The sequence below is a fragment of the Cololabis saira genome, chromosome 23 (genome assembly GCF_033807715.1).
Source record: "Cololabis saira isolate AMF1-May2022 chromosome 23, fColSai1.1, whole genome shotgun sequence".
NCBI classification, from domain to species: Eukaryota; Metazoa; Chordata; class Actinopteri; order Beloniformes; family Belonidae; genus Cololabis; species Cololabis saira.
The window spans coordinates 22541057-22553899 of NC_084609.1; the positions used below are offsets into that span (position 1 = coordinate 22541057).

Consider the following 12843-nt stretch of genomic DNA (forward strand, 5'->3'; position numbering starts at 1 on the left):
AGACTCACGTGTTATCGGTGTGTGTGTGTGTGTGTCTCGCCCCCCCCTGCCAGACACTCAAGGTATATTATGTTTTACAGAACATTACAGCATTTACACGAGTAAATACAGGTCAGCTGTGGGGGGGCCGGGGGGTTGTGAGGATGGTGAGGTGGTGGGTGGGGCCTCAGGGTCGCACCGATGTCTGGTTCTAACCGAGCCCGGTTGAATCCGGCGTGAACTGACCTCGGCTGCTTTAGCCTCTGTCTGAGCGGGTCACCTCTGTCACTGTACTGACGGGAAGAGACTGCAGGGAATATGCAGTGGTGAAGGGGGAACCGCGTGGATGCAGAACAAGTTGCACAAGTTGGGCTTTTGTTATGTCACTACATCTTGCCCCCCCACTGTGTCTGCTGTGTCTCCAGCTTGAATCACTGAAAATACCTCATGAATAATAAAGACAAATATCTTTGCAACCTCACATAATCAGAAATGTGATTTTTCTGCAATTTCCTACAACACCTGGCTCTGTTTGTACATTCATGAATTCATATTCCAACTCTTAATAATTGTTTCCTCTGCTGAGGTGAAACTGACACGAGACTGACAGGTCAAGTGTCACCGTCTCGCACTCTTATGTTGCACCTTATTTTAACTGTAGGGACGTGGCAGGTGATGTACTTTGCTCGGACGGGGGCAGATGAAGGCAAAAGAGAGCGGAGGCTGGCCTCGGTTTAGCATTACAAACCCCCGCCCCCTTTCGCCAGCCACGTTAAATACTAAAAGTTGAGCATTTACGGATAAACCTCCTCATACTGCTGCAGCCTCCAGACACACACAAGTGGCCCTGCAATGAAAGGTAACCTGTTTGTCTCGATCATTTTTATTAGAGCAAGATTTTTTTAGGGATTTTGAGTTATATTGATTACTGTTTTTTTTTTTTTTTTTTAAGTTATAATAAGTATGAATAATAAACTAACCGTACAGTACCTCTACCCACTGTTGCATCTTCTAATATGGCCAGCCAGCCAACCTCCACAACCAAGCGCTGTGATCTTTCCTGCTGTTCCCTAGTAGACTCGGCCAAAGCGGGACTCCCCAATGGCAACAACCGCATCAACAAAGACCCGCCGGCCTCACAGGAAAAGATGGAGGAGCGAGGTCAGTGGAGCAACAAGTTGGAGTTCATCCTGTCGGTGGCCGGCTCCATCATCGGCCTGGGGAACATGTGGCGCTTCCCGTACCTCTGCTACAAGAACGGAGGAGGTGAGCGGGAGACACTGAAGGCTGTCCATCTCCTTCGCATTTTAAAAAATGATTAAGTGAAAGTATACCAAAGAATCACCAAAGACGTGGAGTATAAATATCACACTGTAATGTTTGGTTTATGTCTAAAAAAAGTCAGTGTTGTTCTGGTTCATACACTGTTTAGTTTTTCTTTTGACATCCACTGGATGAGGGGACAGATCCCAGTTATAACTAAGACAAAAATTCAACCTTGAACTTGTCTAATCTGAAATAGAACCAGATGAATGAAAGGTTCTCTTACTGTAGTCGACCAAAGCAGCTCCGAGCCTGACTTGCTTTTGGACATGCTTGTGTAGCTGCTAAATCGGATGCCCCTCTGTTTCTGTCCCTCCGTGGGGTGGCAGGGGTCAGGGTTCACGGTTGAGTGGGGTCAGACAGCTGTTGCTGCTTGCTCTCCTTGCAGCTGTTCCTGCAGAGAGGCGGAAATCTGAGCACGGCAAACATCTTTCAGCTCCGCAACGGGACGTCAACGCTCGCGCCGAAAACGGAGCGCTGCTTTGGGTTGAAATGACACTGGTCCACATCTCAGGGGAACAGATTGATGAAGCTTGATTTTCACAAGTTTTTAAAATGTATTTGGGCAACTTTTGTGTTGTATGATTACAATCAGTCTAATAAAAAAGAAAAAAAAGCTCTTATGCCTCTAAAAGACAGTTTCATAAACACCATACCACTTTCTTTCTGCTGACTCAGGTGCATTCCTCATCCCTTACCTGATCTTCCTGTTCACCTGCGGGGTCCCCGTCTTCTTCCTGGAGACGGCCCTGGGCCAGTACACCAGTCAGGGAGGCATTACCTGCTGGAGGAAAATCAGTCCCTTGTTTGAAGGTAAGGAGGACAGCTGTATCCCCTCACGCTGGGATTCCAGTGTATCATACTGAAAGAGATTTACTCCAGGTATTAAATGGTCACGTGTGCAGGTCTCGGCTACGGCACCCAGGTGATTGTGGCTCTGCTGAACTTCTACTACATCATCGTTCTGGCCTGGGGGATTTTCTACCTCTATTACTCCTTTTCTTGGGAGCTGGCGTGGTCCTCCTGCAACAACACATGGAACACGGGTAACAAAATAAGCGCCGAAAGTAAACAGACAACAATATAGGATTTTCATTTGGTGCAGTTGGGATGCATTTCTTCTTTTTTTTTCTACCAACAGAAAACTGCCAGGAGTTCACGAGGAGAAATGACTCAATCAACGTAACCGCCAACCCAAATGCCACCTCACCTGTCATTGAGTTCTGGGAGTGAGTTTTCCAAACGGTTTCATGGTTTTCTTTATGACACTTTTCTGGTGCCGTAACTGATGAGTCGACCTGTGCTCGTCTCTACAGGAGAAGAGCGCTTCGGATTTCCCCGGGTCTCGACCAAATGGGCTCTCTGAACTGGGACCTGGCTCTGTGTCTGTTTATCGCCTGGGTCATGTGCTACTTCTGCATCTGGAAGGGAGTGAAATCCACTGGAAAGGTGGGTGAGAAGAGACTCAGGAGTCTGCACTGCTGTTGGAGCACAAACAAGACACCCACATGGCATCTTTTTCCACTGTTGATGTGTTTTTTAGACACAACGATTTGATTCACGTGACAGGCGACATCTGGCGTTTGTTTGTTTTACCCCTCTGTGTGCTTTGTTGATATATTGTAGGTGGTCTACTTCACTGCAACGTTCCCTTATGTGATGCTGATCGTGCTGTTAATCAGGGGTCTCACCCTCCCCGGCGCTGGAATCGGGATCCAGTTTTACCTCTACCCCGACCTGGGGAGACTGGCGGACCCACAGGTACCAACAAGTTGATGACAAAAATCCCAATGAATGCCTTTTTGATGCACTGCCCCCCTCCTTCCCCCCCAAAAAGGACCGCAGTCGTCCTGTGGCTCTCTGCTGGGGAGCGTTGTTTCTGCTGAGTCCATCTGCTTTCCGTTAAAGAGCCAATGTCAGCAGGGACCCCACAGGACACCACTGGGACTGTAAACAGTCTCTGGACAGTTTTAATTGAATGTTCTTGGCTCAGACTAGCTTCTAAAAGAGATGACGCATGCATATATGTATTGTGTAAGGGGCCTCCACGTACTGGCCCAAGCAAGAAAACAAAATCCTACAAACTAAAGTCCTTACATACACGAAACCGGCATTGTGTGAGTGAAACGGTAGGCGTCAATCACGTTCATTGCATTCATATTAATAATTATAAAGAAAATCATAGCCGATGAGACGATGATGTAAGCATTTTTCATATTATATCCATTTCCTTTCTCATGGCTGAGAATGTGTAAGTGCATAAGAGGCGCGTGGAGTGTGGCGGTGCGTGTGGCGCGCTGATGTTTGGAGAAGTTGACCTTGAATGCTTAAAGCGTGTAGCTCTGCAGATTCAGCTGCATGGACGGCATCGGTACCGTAAATAAAAGCACTGTGGCTCCTCCAGCTGGGAATGTCCAGGTCTTCCTCACAAGCTGTTTCTTTCGTGAGCGGGTTTTAACCACAAGCGCCGCAGATCTTACAGGCACCAAGACTGGGAAAAGGGGGCTTCTGCAAAGAAAAGCCATTACGTTAAGGGACTAGAGATGCCCCTGTTCTCTCTGTTTGGTTGGGATGCGTGACCTCGTCAACCACAGAACTAACGTTACAAAGTGTACCTAAACGAACATGTGCCACCTGTCACTCTACAACACGTGTCAACACGTGTCCTCGCCTCACTTTGCACAAACAGAGTGGCAAAGAGGCAGGAGATTACTGATTAATATTTAGAAACTTACAAAAAGCTGCCAATGGGCTTGACTAGGCTCGGCTAAGCTAAATGAATAAAAATGATCTTAAATCAACAAATCAAACTACAATGTTTGTTTTTCTATAACAGAAACCTAGCAAGCAGAAGCAGCATTACTGCAATGAGCTAGTTAGCATCATAGTAGCTTATTGAACTGAGCTTAAATTTAACTTAGCTTAAATTTAGCATGTATTGCTCCGGCTAGCTAGCTACTGTAGCACAACTGTAGTATTTAAGAGTTAAATTATAATACTACATATCGCATATATTTACCATAGTAAAACCATTAAATGTTAGCTAAGATTCTTGTTTCAACGCTTAAAATTAACAGATTTTTGTGGTGCTAGTCACCAATATAGCACATTAATGGAAACATACTGTGTTAATAATTGTTGAGACAAACATGATCAATAACAGACTTAAGTCTACAGGTTTTCTTTGCATAAGTCAATAATTAAAACTTAACATGTACCTTTGATTATGTAACCAACGCAAGTCATGTTTACCTACAGACATAACTGAGAAACTCCACAGTTTGATAGAGTTCAGGATACGGGCATGGCAAAATTTAAAGCCGCTGTCGCTAAGGAGTCATAGTAGTCTTCATACTGAAACCTTCCCTGCCTCAATAGGGCTTCAGTCATCAAGGCTGGAAATGTTCTATATACATGCAGTAAATTTACCTTTTATGAAAACGTATGAAAACAGACATCTTATGGATTTTGAGTTGTGTTTTGGGACATCGTTTATTTGTAGAGAGCATCGTCTTTACACCAGTTACAAGTTCTTGTCTGAGTGGCTTCCATGGAAGCCCGTATCATGGTCAGTCCACCCCCGTGCTTAACAATGAATGTAATCCTACTTTATTACTGACCTACTTTTGTTCATTGCAGCTGTGAAAAAAAATCAGTTTTGACTTCTAGTGACTGCTCTGGGAAGGAAAATTGCAGCATAACTTCACAATCGGCTAAATCTCTAGATCTCAGCAGTAATGATGGAGGTGAACGATAACATTTTTTTTTATTGCACGATAACCAGGCCGCCTGAAGTCCTTTTTAGCTCAAAGCTCAAGGCATCTCATAATTGATTATTTACCCTTTTTTTAAAGTAACATTGGGCTGTTTCTCCTGATGAGGAGCAAGCTTTAACTCTTACAAGCCAATGTAAAGTCTGGGCTCTTCATTAAAGCTACTTGAGAGCTCAAATTACCCATTTGTACAAAATAATAATATTGCTAAGGAAGCTGAAAACAGTGTTTTATCATTACCGTCATTCTCAGTTCTCCTTCCACCAACTCTTGATAAACGTATGAATACTAACACCATTATGTCATTTATCATTGTAATTCAACCAGTTGAATGAGTCTTGGCACATTTCCCTTGTTTAGGTGTGGATGGATGCTGGCACCCAGATCTTCTTTTCCTATGCCATCTGTTTAGGCTCTCTGACCGCTCTGGGCAGCTACAACAAATACAACAATAATTGCTACAGGTATTGATAACAACACAGGATTTAATTTGTTATTTTGATCATAAAAACAGTGTAATTATCCATAGATATCAGTGCTCAAATAAGTACAGCTGCTAAAAAATGCAATTGGATTAATATTAAAGTTGAGGGCTTTCTCTCTGATTTGCGCTGAGAAGACTTTTGTTCTGCATTGAAACTGAATTGAACTCATTTTAATTAAAATCGGTACTGATAAATGTTTTCCCGTGTGTTGCAGAGATTGCCTGTCGCTGTGCTTTCTGAACAGCGGCACCAGTTTTGTGGCAGGCTTTGCCATCTTCTCCATCCTGGGTTTCATGGCTTTTGAGCAGAATGTTGACATCTCTGAAGTTGCAGAGTCTGGTGAGGGGGTGAAGTAATACCATCAGGACAGAAGCAATAATTATTAATTATTACCTCCGGCCCAGAACCCACCCTGACCCACTTGCTCTCCCCCACACCCCACCTCTGACATGACACTTCACCTGCACTCCATGCGTTACGTTAACGATCAGCTCGGACTCTCTTCCACTGTGATCACCTGCACATTGTTGGCCCACTCTATCACTTTGACCTTTTATTCACTACTTACTACTTACGGAATCACCTACTGTGTATATATATTTATATAGTTATAGTAACTCATAGACTGCTAATCCCATGACTTGTTTTATACTGCTAAAAATATTACTCTTCTATATCTTCATATTTAGAAAAATCTGTTGCACCGACTACGCCTAGACCAGGGGTCGGCAACCCGCGGCTCTAGAGCCGCATGCGGCTCTTTAGCGCCGTCCTAGTGGCTCCTGGAGCTTTTTAAAAAATGTTTGACCTTTTTTTTCCTTTTTTTCTTCTTTTTTTCTCTTTATTTTCTCTTTTTTTCTTCTTTTTTTTCTTTTTTTCCTATTTTTTCTTCCTTTTTCCTTTCCTTTTTAATCTCGACATTTCAACTTTTTTCTGACATTTCGATTTTTTTCTCGAAATTGTACTTCAACATTAATCTCGAGATTTCGACTTTTTTCTCAACATTTCGACTTTTTTCTTGAGATTTCGACTTTTTTCTCAACATTTTGCCTTCTTTCTCAACATTTTGCCTTTTTTCTCAAGATTTCGACTTTTTTCCTCAACATTTTAACTTTTTTCTCGAGATTTCGACTTTTTACTCAACATTTCGACTTTTTTCTCAACATTTTGCCTTTTGTCATTTGCCTTCATTCTAAGGCTTATACGAGACTTTTCATTTTTTGCGGCTCCAGACATATTTGTTTTTTGTGTTTTTGGTCCAATATGGCTCTTTCAACATTTCGGGTTGCCGACCCCTGGCCTAGACAAATTCCTTCTTTGTTTGAATCTGATTCTGATAAATTGTTCATTCATTGGACAGTGTCTAATTGATGTGTTTCCTACCTACAGGTCCCGGCCTGGCCTTCATTGCCTACCCTCGTGCAGTCGCCATGATGCCCTTCTCTCCTTTGTGGGCTGCCGCCTTCTTCATCATGATAGTTTTCCTGGGGCTGGACAGTCAGGTAGAAAGCTGTACACTGATTTTATTCATAGACGTTTTGCTCTTTCTATGCCATGGAGGAAATTTTCCTTAAATTTTTGTTCTCGTCCCTTTTGTATGTCCTCTTCCTTCTCAGTTTGTGTGTGTTGAGAGTCTTGTGACAGCAGTAGTGGACATGTACCCTGAAGTGTTCAGACGAAAGAACCGCAGAGAGCTCTTCCTCTTAGGCGTTGCCCTCTTCTCCTTTTTCATGGGACTCATCATGCTCATGGAGGTAAAAGTCATGCTCTTGGACAACACACACTGGTGCATATGCATTAAAAAAAAAAAAACGACAAAAAGAATCATATTTTGCACTTTCAGTCTCTTAAGTGTTACGTTTTGATATCAACCGTTGTTTCAAAGCACGTTCAGATGCCTTTAGGGGGACATATTGTGAATAAAATTGCTTTTCCTTCTGCTTGAGAGCACATTCTTCGGTGTCTGGAGTGACTACCAAATCAAAAACTCAGAGATAACAGAAACCTGGCAAGTAGTTTTGAGAAAATATGTCAAGTAATGAGTCATTCAGATTTTCAGGGTTCTGTGACATCACAGACTCGGCCCTGGTAGAAATATCCAGCTTCTCATCTATTCCTCCACCAACCGTCATATCATGCTGCATCTACTCTTCTGAAATAGGCCCAAAGCTACCGTACTAAATCTACCAAAAAACTGATTTCAGAAGATACACATTATAAAGAGAAGAGGGCTGGAGTCAGATTGCTGACTCCTCACCCTAAAACTGAATGCTATAAACAGGAAAGTAAAGACATGTTGAAAAGTGACTTGTTTTACTGTATTTCAGTGATATTTTGACAAAATCATGTTCCAAACAAGGGCATATTATATCTTCTTTAAACTTAATTTAGACTATTGCGTTACATTAACTATTTCCATTGAAACTAAGACTAATAAAATGGGTTTCACACTCGATGATCGAAGCTGTTTGGCTGGGGTTGGATGCTTTGCTCTGCTGAAATAAAATCTTTTAAGAGTCCAACATAGTTGACATGGTTTCACCTCTGCACAGCTGGCAGCATGAATGCTCTGCAGAGGTGTCAACAAGTCATCATTTTGTAAGTACAAACAAGTTCCCGTTTTTTTGACTCTGAACATTTTAAGTATACAAACTATGTATAATAATCATACATTGTTTAAATATGGATAAGAAAATATATTAATTTGTCATTTTAGACTGTTTTCCTCCCATTGAAAGTACTTGTTAGGTAAAAGATTGAAGTTATTCTTCAAAAAAGTTTTATTTCAGTTATTTTTCTTTACCTCATCTGCATCTACAGGATGTTTAAATTAAGTATATATATATATATATATATATATATATATATATTTTTTTTTTATTTTACCTTTATTTTACCAGGAAAATCCCTTAAGATTGAATCTCTTTTGCGAGAGAGACGTGGCCAAGAGGCTTAACTGGTGCAACAACAATAAAATCAATTTAACAACAAAAACAACAACACAGTGCAAAAAACATTACAATATCTTACATTAAAAATAGCAAGTGCACATTTCTGTTAGTTTATTAAAAAAAATACAAACTATTATTTATGAACTGCAACAATTCATTTTAGTTAAAAAAAAAGCCTTGTTTCAAGAAAAAAATTGACTATTTTAGACTGTTTTGGTAGTTTTAAGAATTCTAGTCAAAATAAAATTTTCTAACCCCATTGGGAAGAATATTTTTTCTTAAAATAACACAATTTTTACTCAATTTATGGAATTTTGGGCTAATTTCTAGAGGGGCTGTTTTTGCAGTTTATATATTCTATATATTCATGTTTTCATGCTCTAAATGTTCAGCTGTTTTGCAGGAATTTGCAAAGACTAGTTGTGTAAAGCTGGCTTGTGCAGAAAGGTTGAAAAGAAGATTGAAAACTATGAAAGCAAAGTTTGGACCTTTGCCTTGCTTCTCACAAACCCGTAGCCCCCTGTAGGTTCACCAATGCTTTACACGCAGGGTTTGTCCATATGGACTTAAAGTCAAGAGCTCATTGAAATGAACACAAGACAAATGAGATATTCTGCTCTTTTGCAGCGCTGCGAGAAATACAAAAGCACTCTGATTGATCCAAACTAGACTTTTGTTGAAAACATTGGAAATGAACTTTCATCAGCTCTATCAATTTCATTTGTATATTTTTTTTGAACACTCTATATCAAGTAAAATCAGTACGTGAATATCAATATTTGAAACAGCATTAATGTGGACCATAATCGTACAATCGTAAAGTGCACTGCATGATTTGAATTTTTGTTTGTTTTTTTCAATCCTGCAAAGTGTCCTAATTGGTTTGAAGTCATCCTTTTTTGTAATATGTCTCCATGTGGCTGAAGGTGGACAATACTCACAGACCATGAACATGGCTCAAATTCAATTAGCTCATCAGAATAATTGATTAAGTGACATTCTGTTTTAGTGGAAATACAAAAAGGTTTCACATAGCAACTAACAACTCATGTATAATTACAACCTAATGCTTTATCTCTTTATAGGGAGGCATGTATGTCTTCCAGCTCTTTGATTACTATGCAGCCAGTGGCATGGCTCTTCTCTTCATGTCCATCTTTGAGACTGTCTGCATCGCTTGGGTTTATGGTAAGTAAATTGGGTGGAGTGGGTGGTGTATTAGTGTATTTTTCATAAATATTTTCTAAGTTCAAGTATTAAAACAACCCGAAACATATTATCCAGTGGTAAGGAGTGTAAACTTTCATTAGGGACCAAAATGACATGAAGAAATTTGGAGTTTTAATGGAATATGTGTTTGCAGCAAAATGGCAATTAATACAGTACTGCTATGTCAACATAATTTGCTATTTTAAACTGTTGACAAGATATAAAAACATAAACCTACCTCAGTAATCGTGTGGGTAGACAAACTGAGGTCAGTTTCATTTTGTATGTGAACAAAAAGAGGCCGCTTGTACAGGAATCCCCATCAGGTCACTGCCTATTTGTCATAAGTTCCTATAAATCGAACACTGATTTCACATAAACTAAAGTAAATATACAGCAGAAGAAGTAGTAGTTCATAAAACTTATCTATATTGTCTTAAATACCTAAGTAGTCTTCCAGTTGTATGAAGGCAGATACCAATAACTTGTCAACCTCACAGACTTATGACAAGGTGACTGTACAAAACAGTCCTTTTTATACCCATTTTGTTGTCATGCAAAGTGGAAAATTACCCTCAGTTTATCTGCAAGGACCCAATCCACACTGTGTCTTAAGTGGAAGGATGTTTTGGGATCTTATCAGAGGCTTAAAATAGCTGTTTATTTTCATGGAGATCTTTCACCCCCTGTGCTCCAAACAAACCAACTCAAAAATGCTTCGATTCACATTGTTTTGGTTCCTAATTAAAGTTTACTCTCCTTCATCTAATTAAAGACGGCAGATTGTGTCGACTTGTTAACTTTCCTTTAAGTGTTAAGACGAGTCTTCATTTGCAGGAGCGGATCGCTTCTATGAGAACATTGAGGACATGATTGGCTACCGCCCTGGGCCTTACATCAAGTACTGCTGGTTGTTCTTCACGCCAGCAACATGCATCGTGAGTACAACATCAGTTTACTTGCTATTCTTTCCTATTCTTCACAACAATGCTTTCAATTCAAAAATGGGAATAATCAATGTTTTTTTTTTGTTTTTTTTTTATTATTATTTTGCCTCCATCTTCTTAACTTGTCTCTGCAGGGAACTTTTGCCTTCTCCCTCATAAAATACACTCCTCTAAAGTACAACAATGAGTACGTGTACCCGTGGTGGGGCTACACCATCGGCTGGCTGCTCGCCCTCTCCTCTATGGTTTGCATCCCTCTTTGGATGGTGTACAAGATCAGCACGACACAAGGAACACTCAAAGAGGTACGCTGATCCTCTGGTTAAGGGTTTGATTTCATGTGAGCAGAAAAACTGCACAGATTAACATTTTTATTTATTCATATGACACCAATCAACACTTTTTTTCTCTTTCTATCTTGATCTGTTTCTCACAGCGCATCAAGATTCTCATCACTCCATCTGACGATTTACCCAAATCCAAGAGGGAGCAGGAGAGGCTGCTGGTCCTCTTTGCTCCAGAGGGAGACGCCACCAAAAGTACAAACGGCTTCTTTCCCGTCTCAGACAGAGACTCCAACTGTTGAAGCCCGAGAGGTTACTGTACGTGAATTTATAGCAACCACACGAGACTACATCCTTGACTTGCTGCACCCTGGCCTCCATTTCAAAGATAACTATGGGTTCAAAAACATGTTGCATCATCTTTTTTAATACAAAAGCAGTATGGAGGACTGCCGTTTGACATATTTGTACACTGAGTGATGAAAGGATGAAGGAAAAGAAATGATGTTCCATCGGTTGAATTTTTTAAAAGATTTGGGGTGGATTACGGCTCGTTTCTTTTTCAAGTGATTTAACCAAACAAATTTGAAACCTATTTATTAATTGGGACACATGTATATAAGATATCTATATGTGACACAAAAAGAGCACTTGTAAGGGAAAAATGAGTAACTTTACTTTTCAAGGACAGTATGATGGCTCGGTGTCGCTTCCTAACCAGAAGAATTCTGGTTTAAACCTCAGTTTGGGTCTTTTGGCATGATGTTTTCATGTTGTCCCCAGGCTTGTGTAGATTTTCTTCCGGGTACTCGGTTTTAAAAACACGTACGTCTGGTTAATTGGCGATCCTAAATTGTCCATAGGAGTGATCGTGTGTGTGAGTGTGTGTGCGAGTGTGTGCATGTGTGGTTGTTTGTCTTTACATGTCCAGGGTGAACCCCTCTGCCTTTAAGCTATATGAAGAATGGAGGAATTAAAAAAAAAAAGACAAAATACCAATGGATACAGAGGTTTCCTTATATTAAGTAATTTTTAAGATGTCATTGTACGATGATAAATGATTTTGGGAAATCTTTGAGATAAGTAGTCATGCTTTATAGTAGACATGTGAATACATGAAAATATAGAGAAATACACATTATATTAAAGCACCACCACCTAACTAAAAGACTAACAAGAGTCATGCTGTATACTGTAGTTTTGTTTTTGTAATGTACCATAATATAAGTGTAAAAAGAAATATGAATCTTGTAAGTATGCTTTTAAATAAAAAATATCTGACTTTTTTTTTTTTTGTCCATTGCCTTTCTGTCCTTTCACTGGGAACTTTATAAATCTTGAAAAAGAGATCCATCTAATTTTGTGTTCAGACACTTCTACATTTATTCCCAGTCTTCCGACTTCCCACCATGTACTGTGCATAATATCATCAACGACTCAGAGAATCTCTTTGCACAAGGAACAAGGCTGAAAGTCAAAATAAGATGCTCTTACTCTTCAGCCCTTCACTGCGTTAAAAACATGATTCTCTACTGGAATCCCTGTATGGTCTCAAATGTGCTGCCATAACAGACTGGGAACAGAGTTCCCTGTGCAATCCACAAATGGAGCTTACATGTCTGTTACGAAAGAAGAAGCCATATGTGAATACGATCCAGAAACACCATCATATTCTCTGGGCCAACGTTCATTCAAAACATGGAAAAATCATTTGTGGTCAGATAGTTCAAAAATTTGAAATTATTTTTTGTGCCTATGGAGTGGCCAGTTTACACATCTGAAAAGACAGCATCAATGCTGAAAAGTACATAGAGGTTTTATAGCAACATATGCTCCAACCCAATCCTCCTTCCTCCTTCAGGGAAGGCCTGGCACATTTCAGCAAGACGATG

General features: G+C 40.2%; 1 protein-coding gene across 1 annotated transcript; it reads left to right on the plus strand.

Moving 5' to 3' along the window:
• The first annotated feature begins 795 nt into the window (after positions 1 to 795).
• On the plus strand, positions 796 to 11831 carry LOC133424597 (sodium- and chloride-dependent GABA transporter 2-like). Its single transcript, XM_061715286.1, has 15 exons — positions 796 to 838; positions 1057 to 1245; positions 1981 to 2115; positions 2208 to 2348; positions 2444 to 2531; positions 2619 to 2751; positions 2929 to 3063; positions 5436 to 5539; positions 5775 to 5899; positions 6950 to 7062; positions 7177 to 7314; positions 9597 to 9699; positions 10558 to 10658; positions 10802 to 10972; positions 11104 to 11831. The coding sequence occupies exons 1-15, from the start codon at positions 832 to 834 to the stop codon at positions 11251 to 11253; spliced, it is 1833 nt and encodes a 610-aa protein (XP_061571270.1). The 5' UTR covers positions 796 to 831; the 3' UTR covers positions 11254 to 11831.
• Positions 11832 to 12843: the final 1012 nt, after the last annotated feature.

Bases quoted from the DNA above. Each gene is read 5' to 3' on its own strand.
- LOC133424597 (XM_061715286.1), top strand. The intron at 7,063-7,176 runs GTAGAAAGCTGT...CTTCCTTCTCAG, and splicing joins TCCTGGGGCTGGACAGTCAG to TTTGTGTGTGTTGAGAGTCT. The intron at 10,973-11,103 runs GTACGCTGATCC...TGTTTCTCACAG, and splicing joins CACAAGGAACACTCAAAGAG to CGCATCAAGATTCTCATCAC.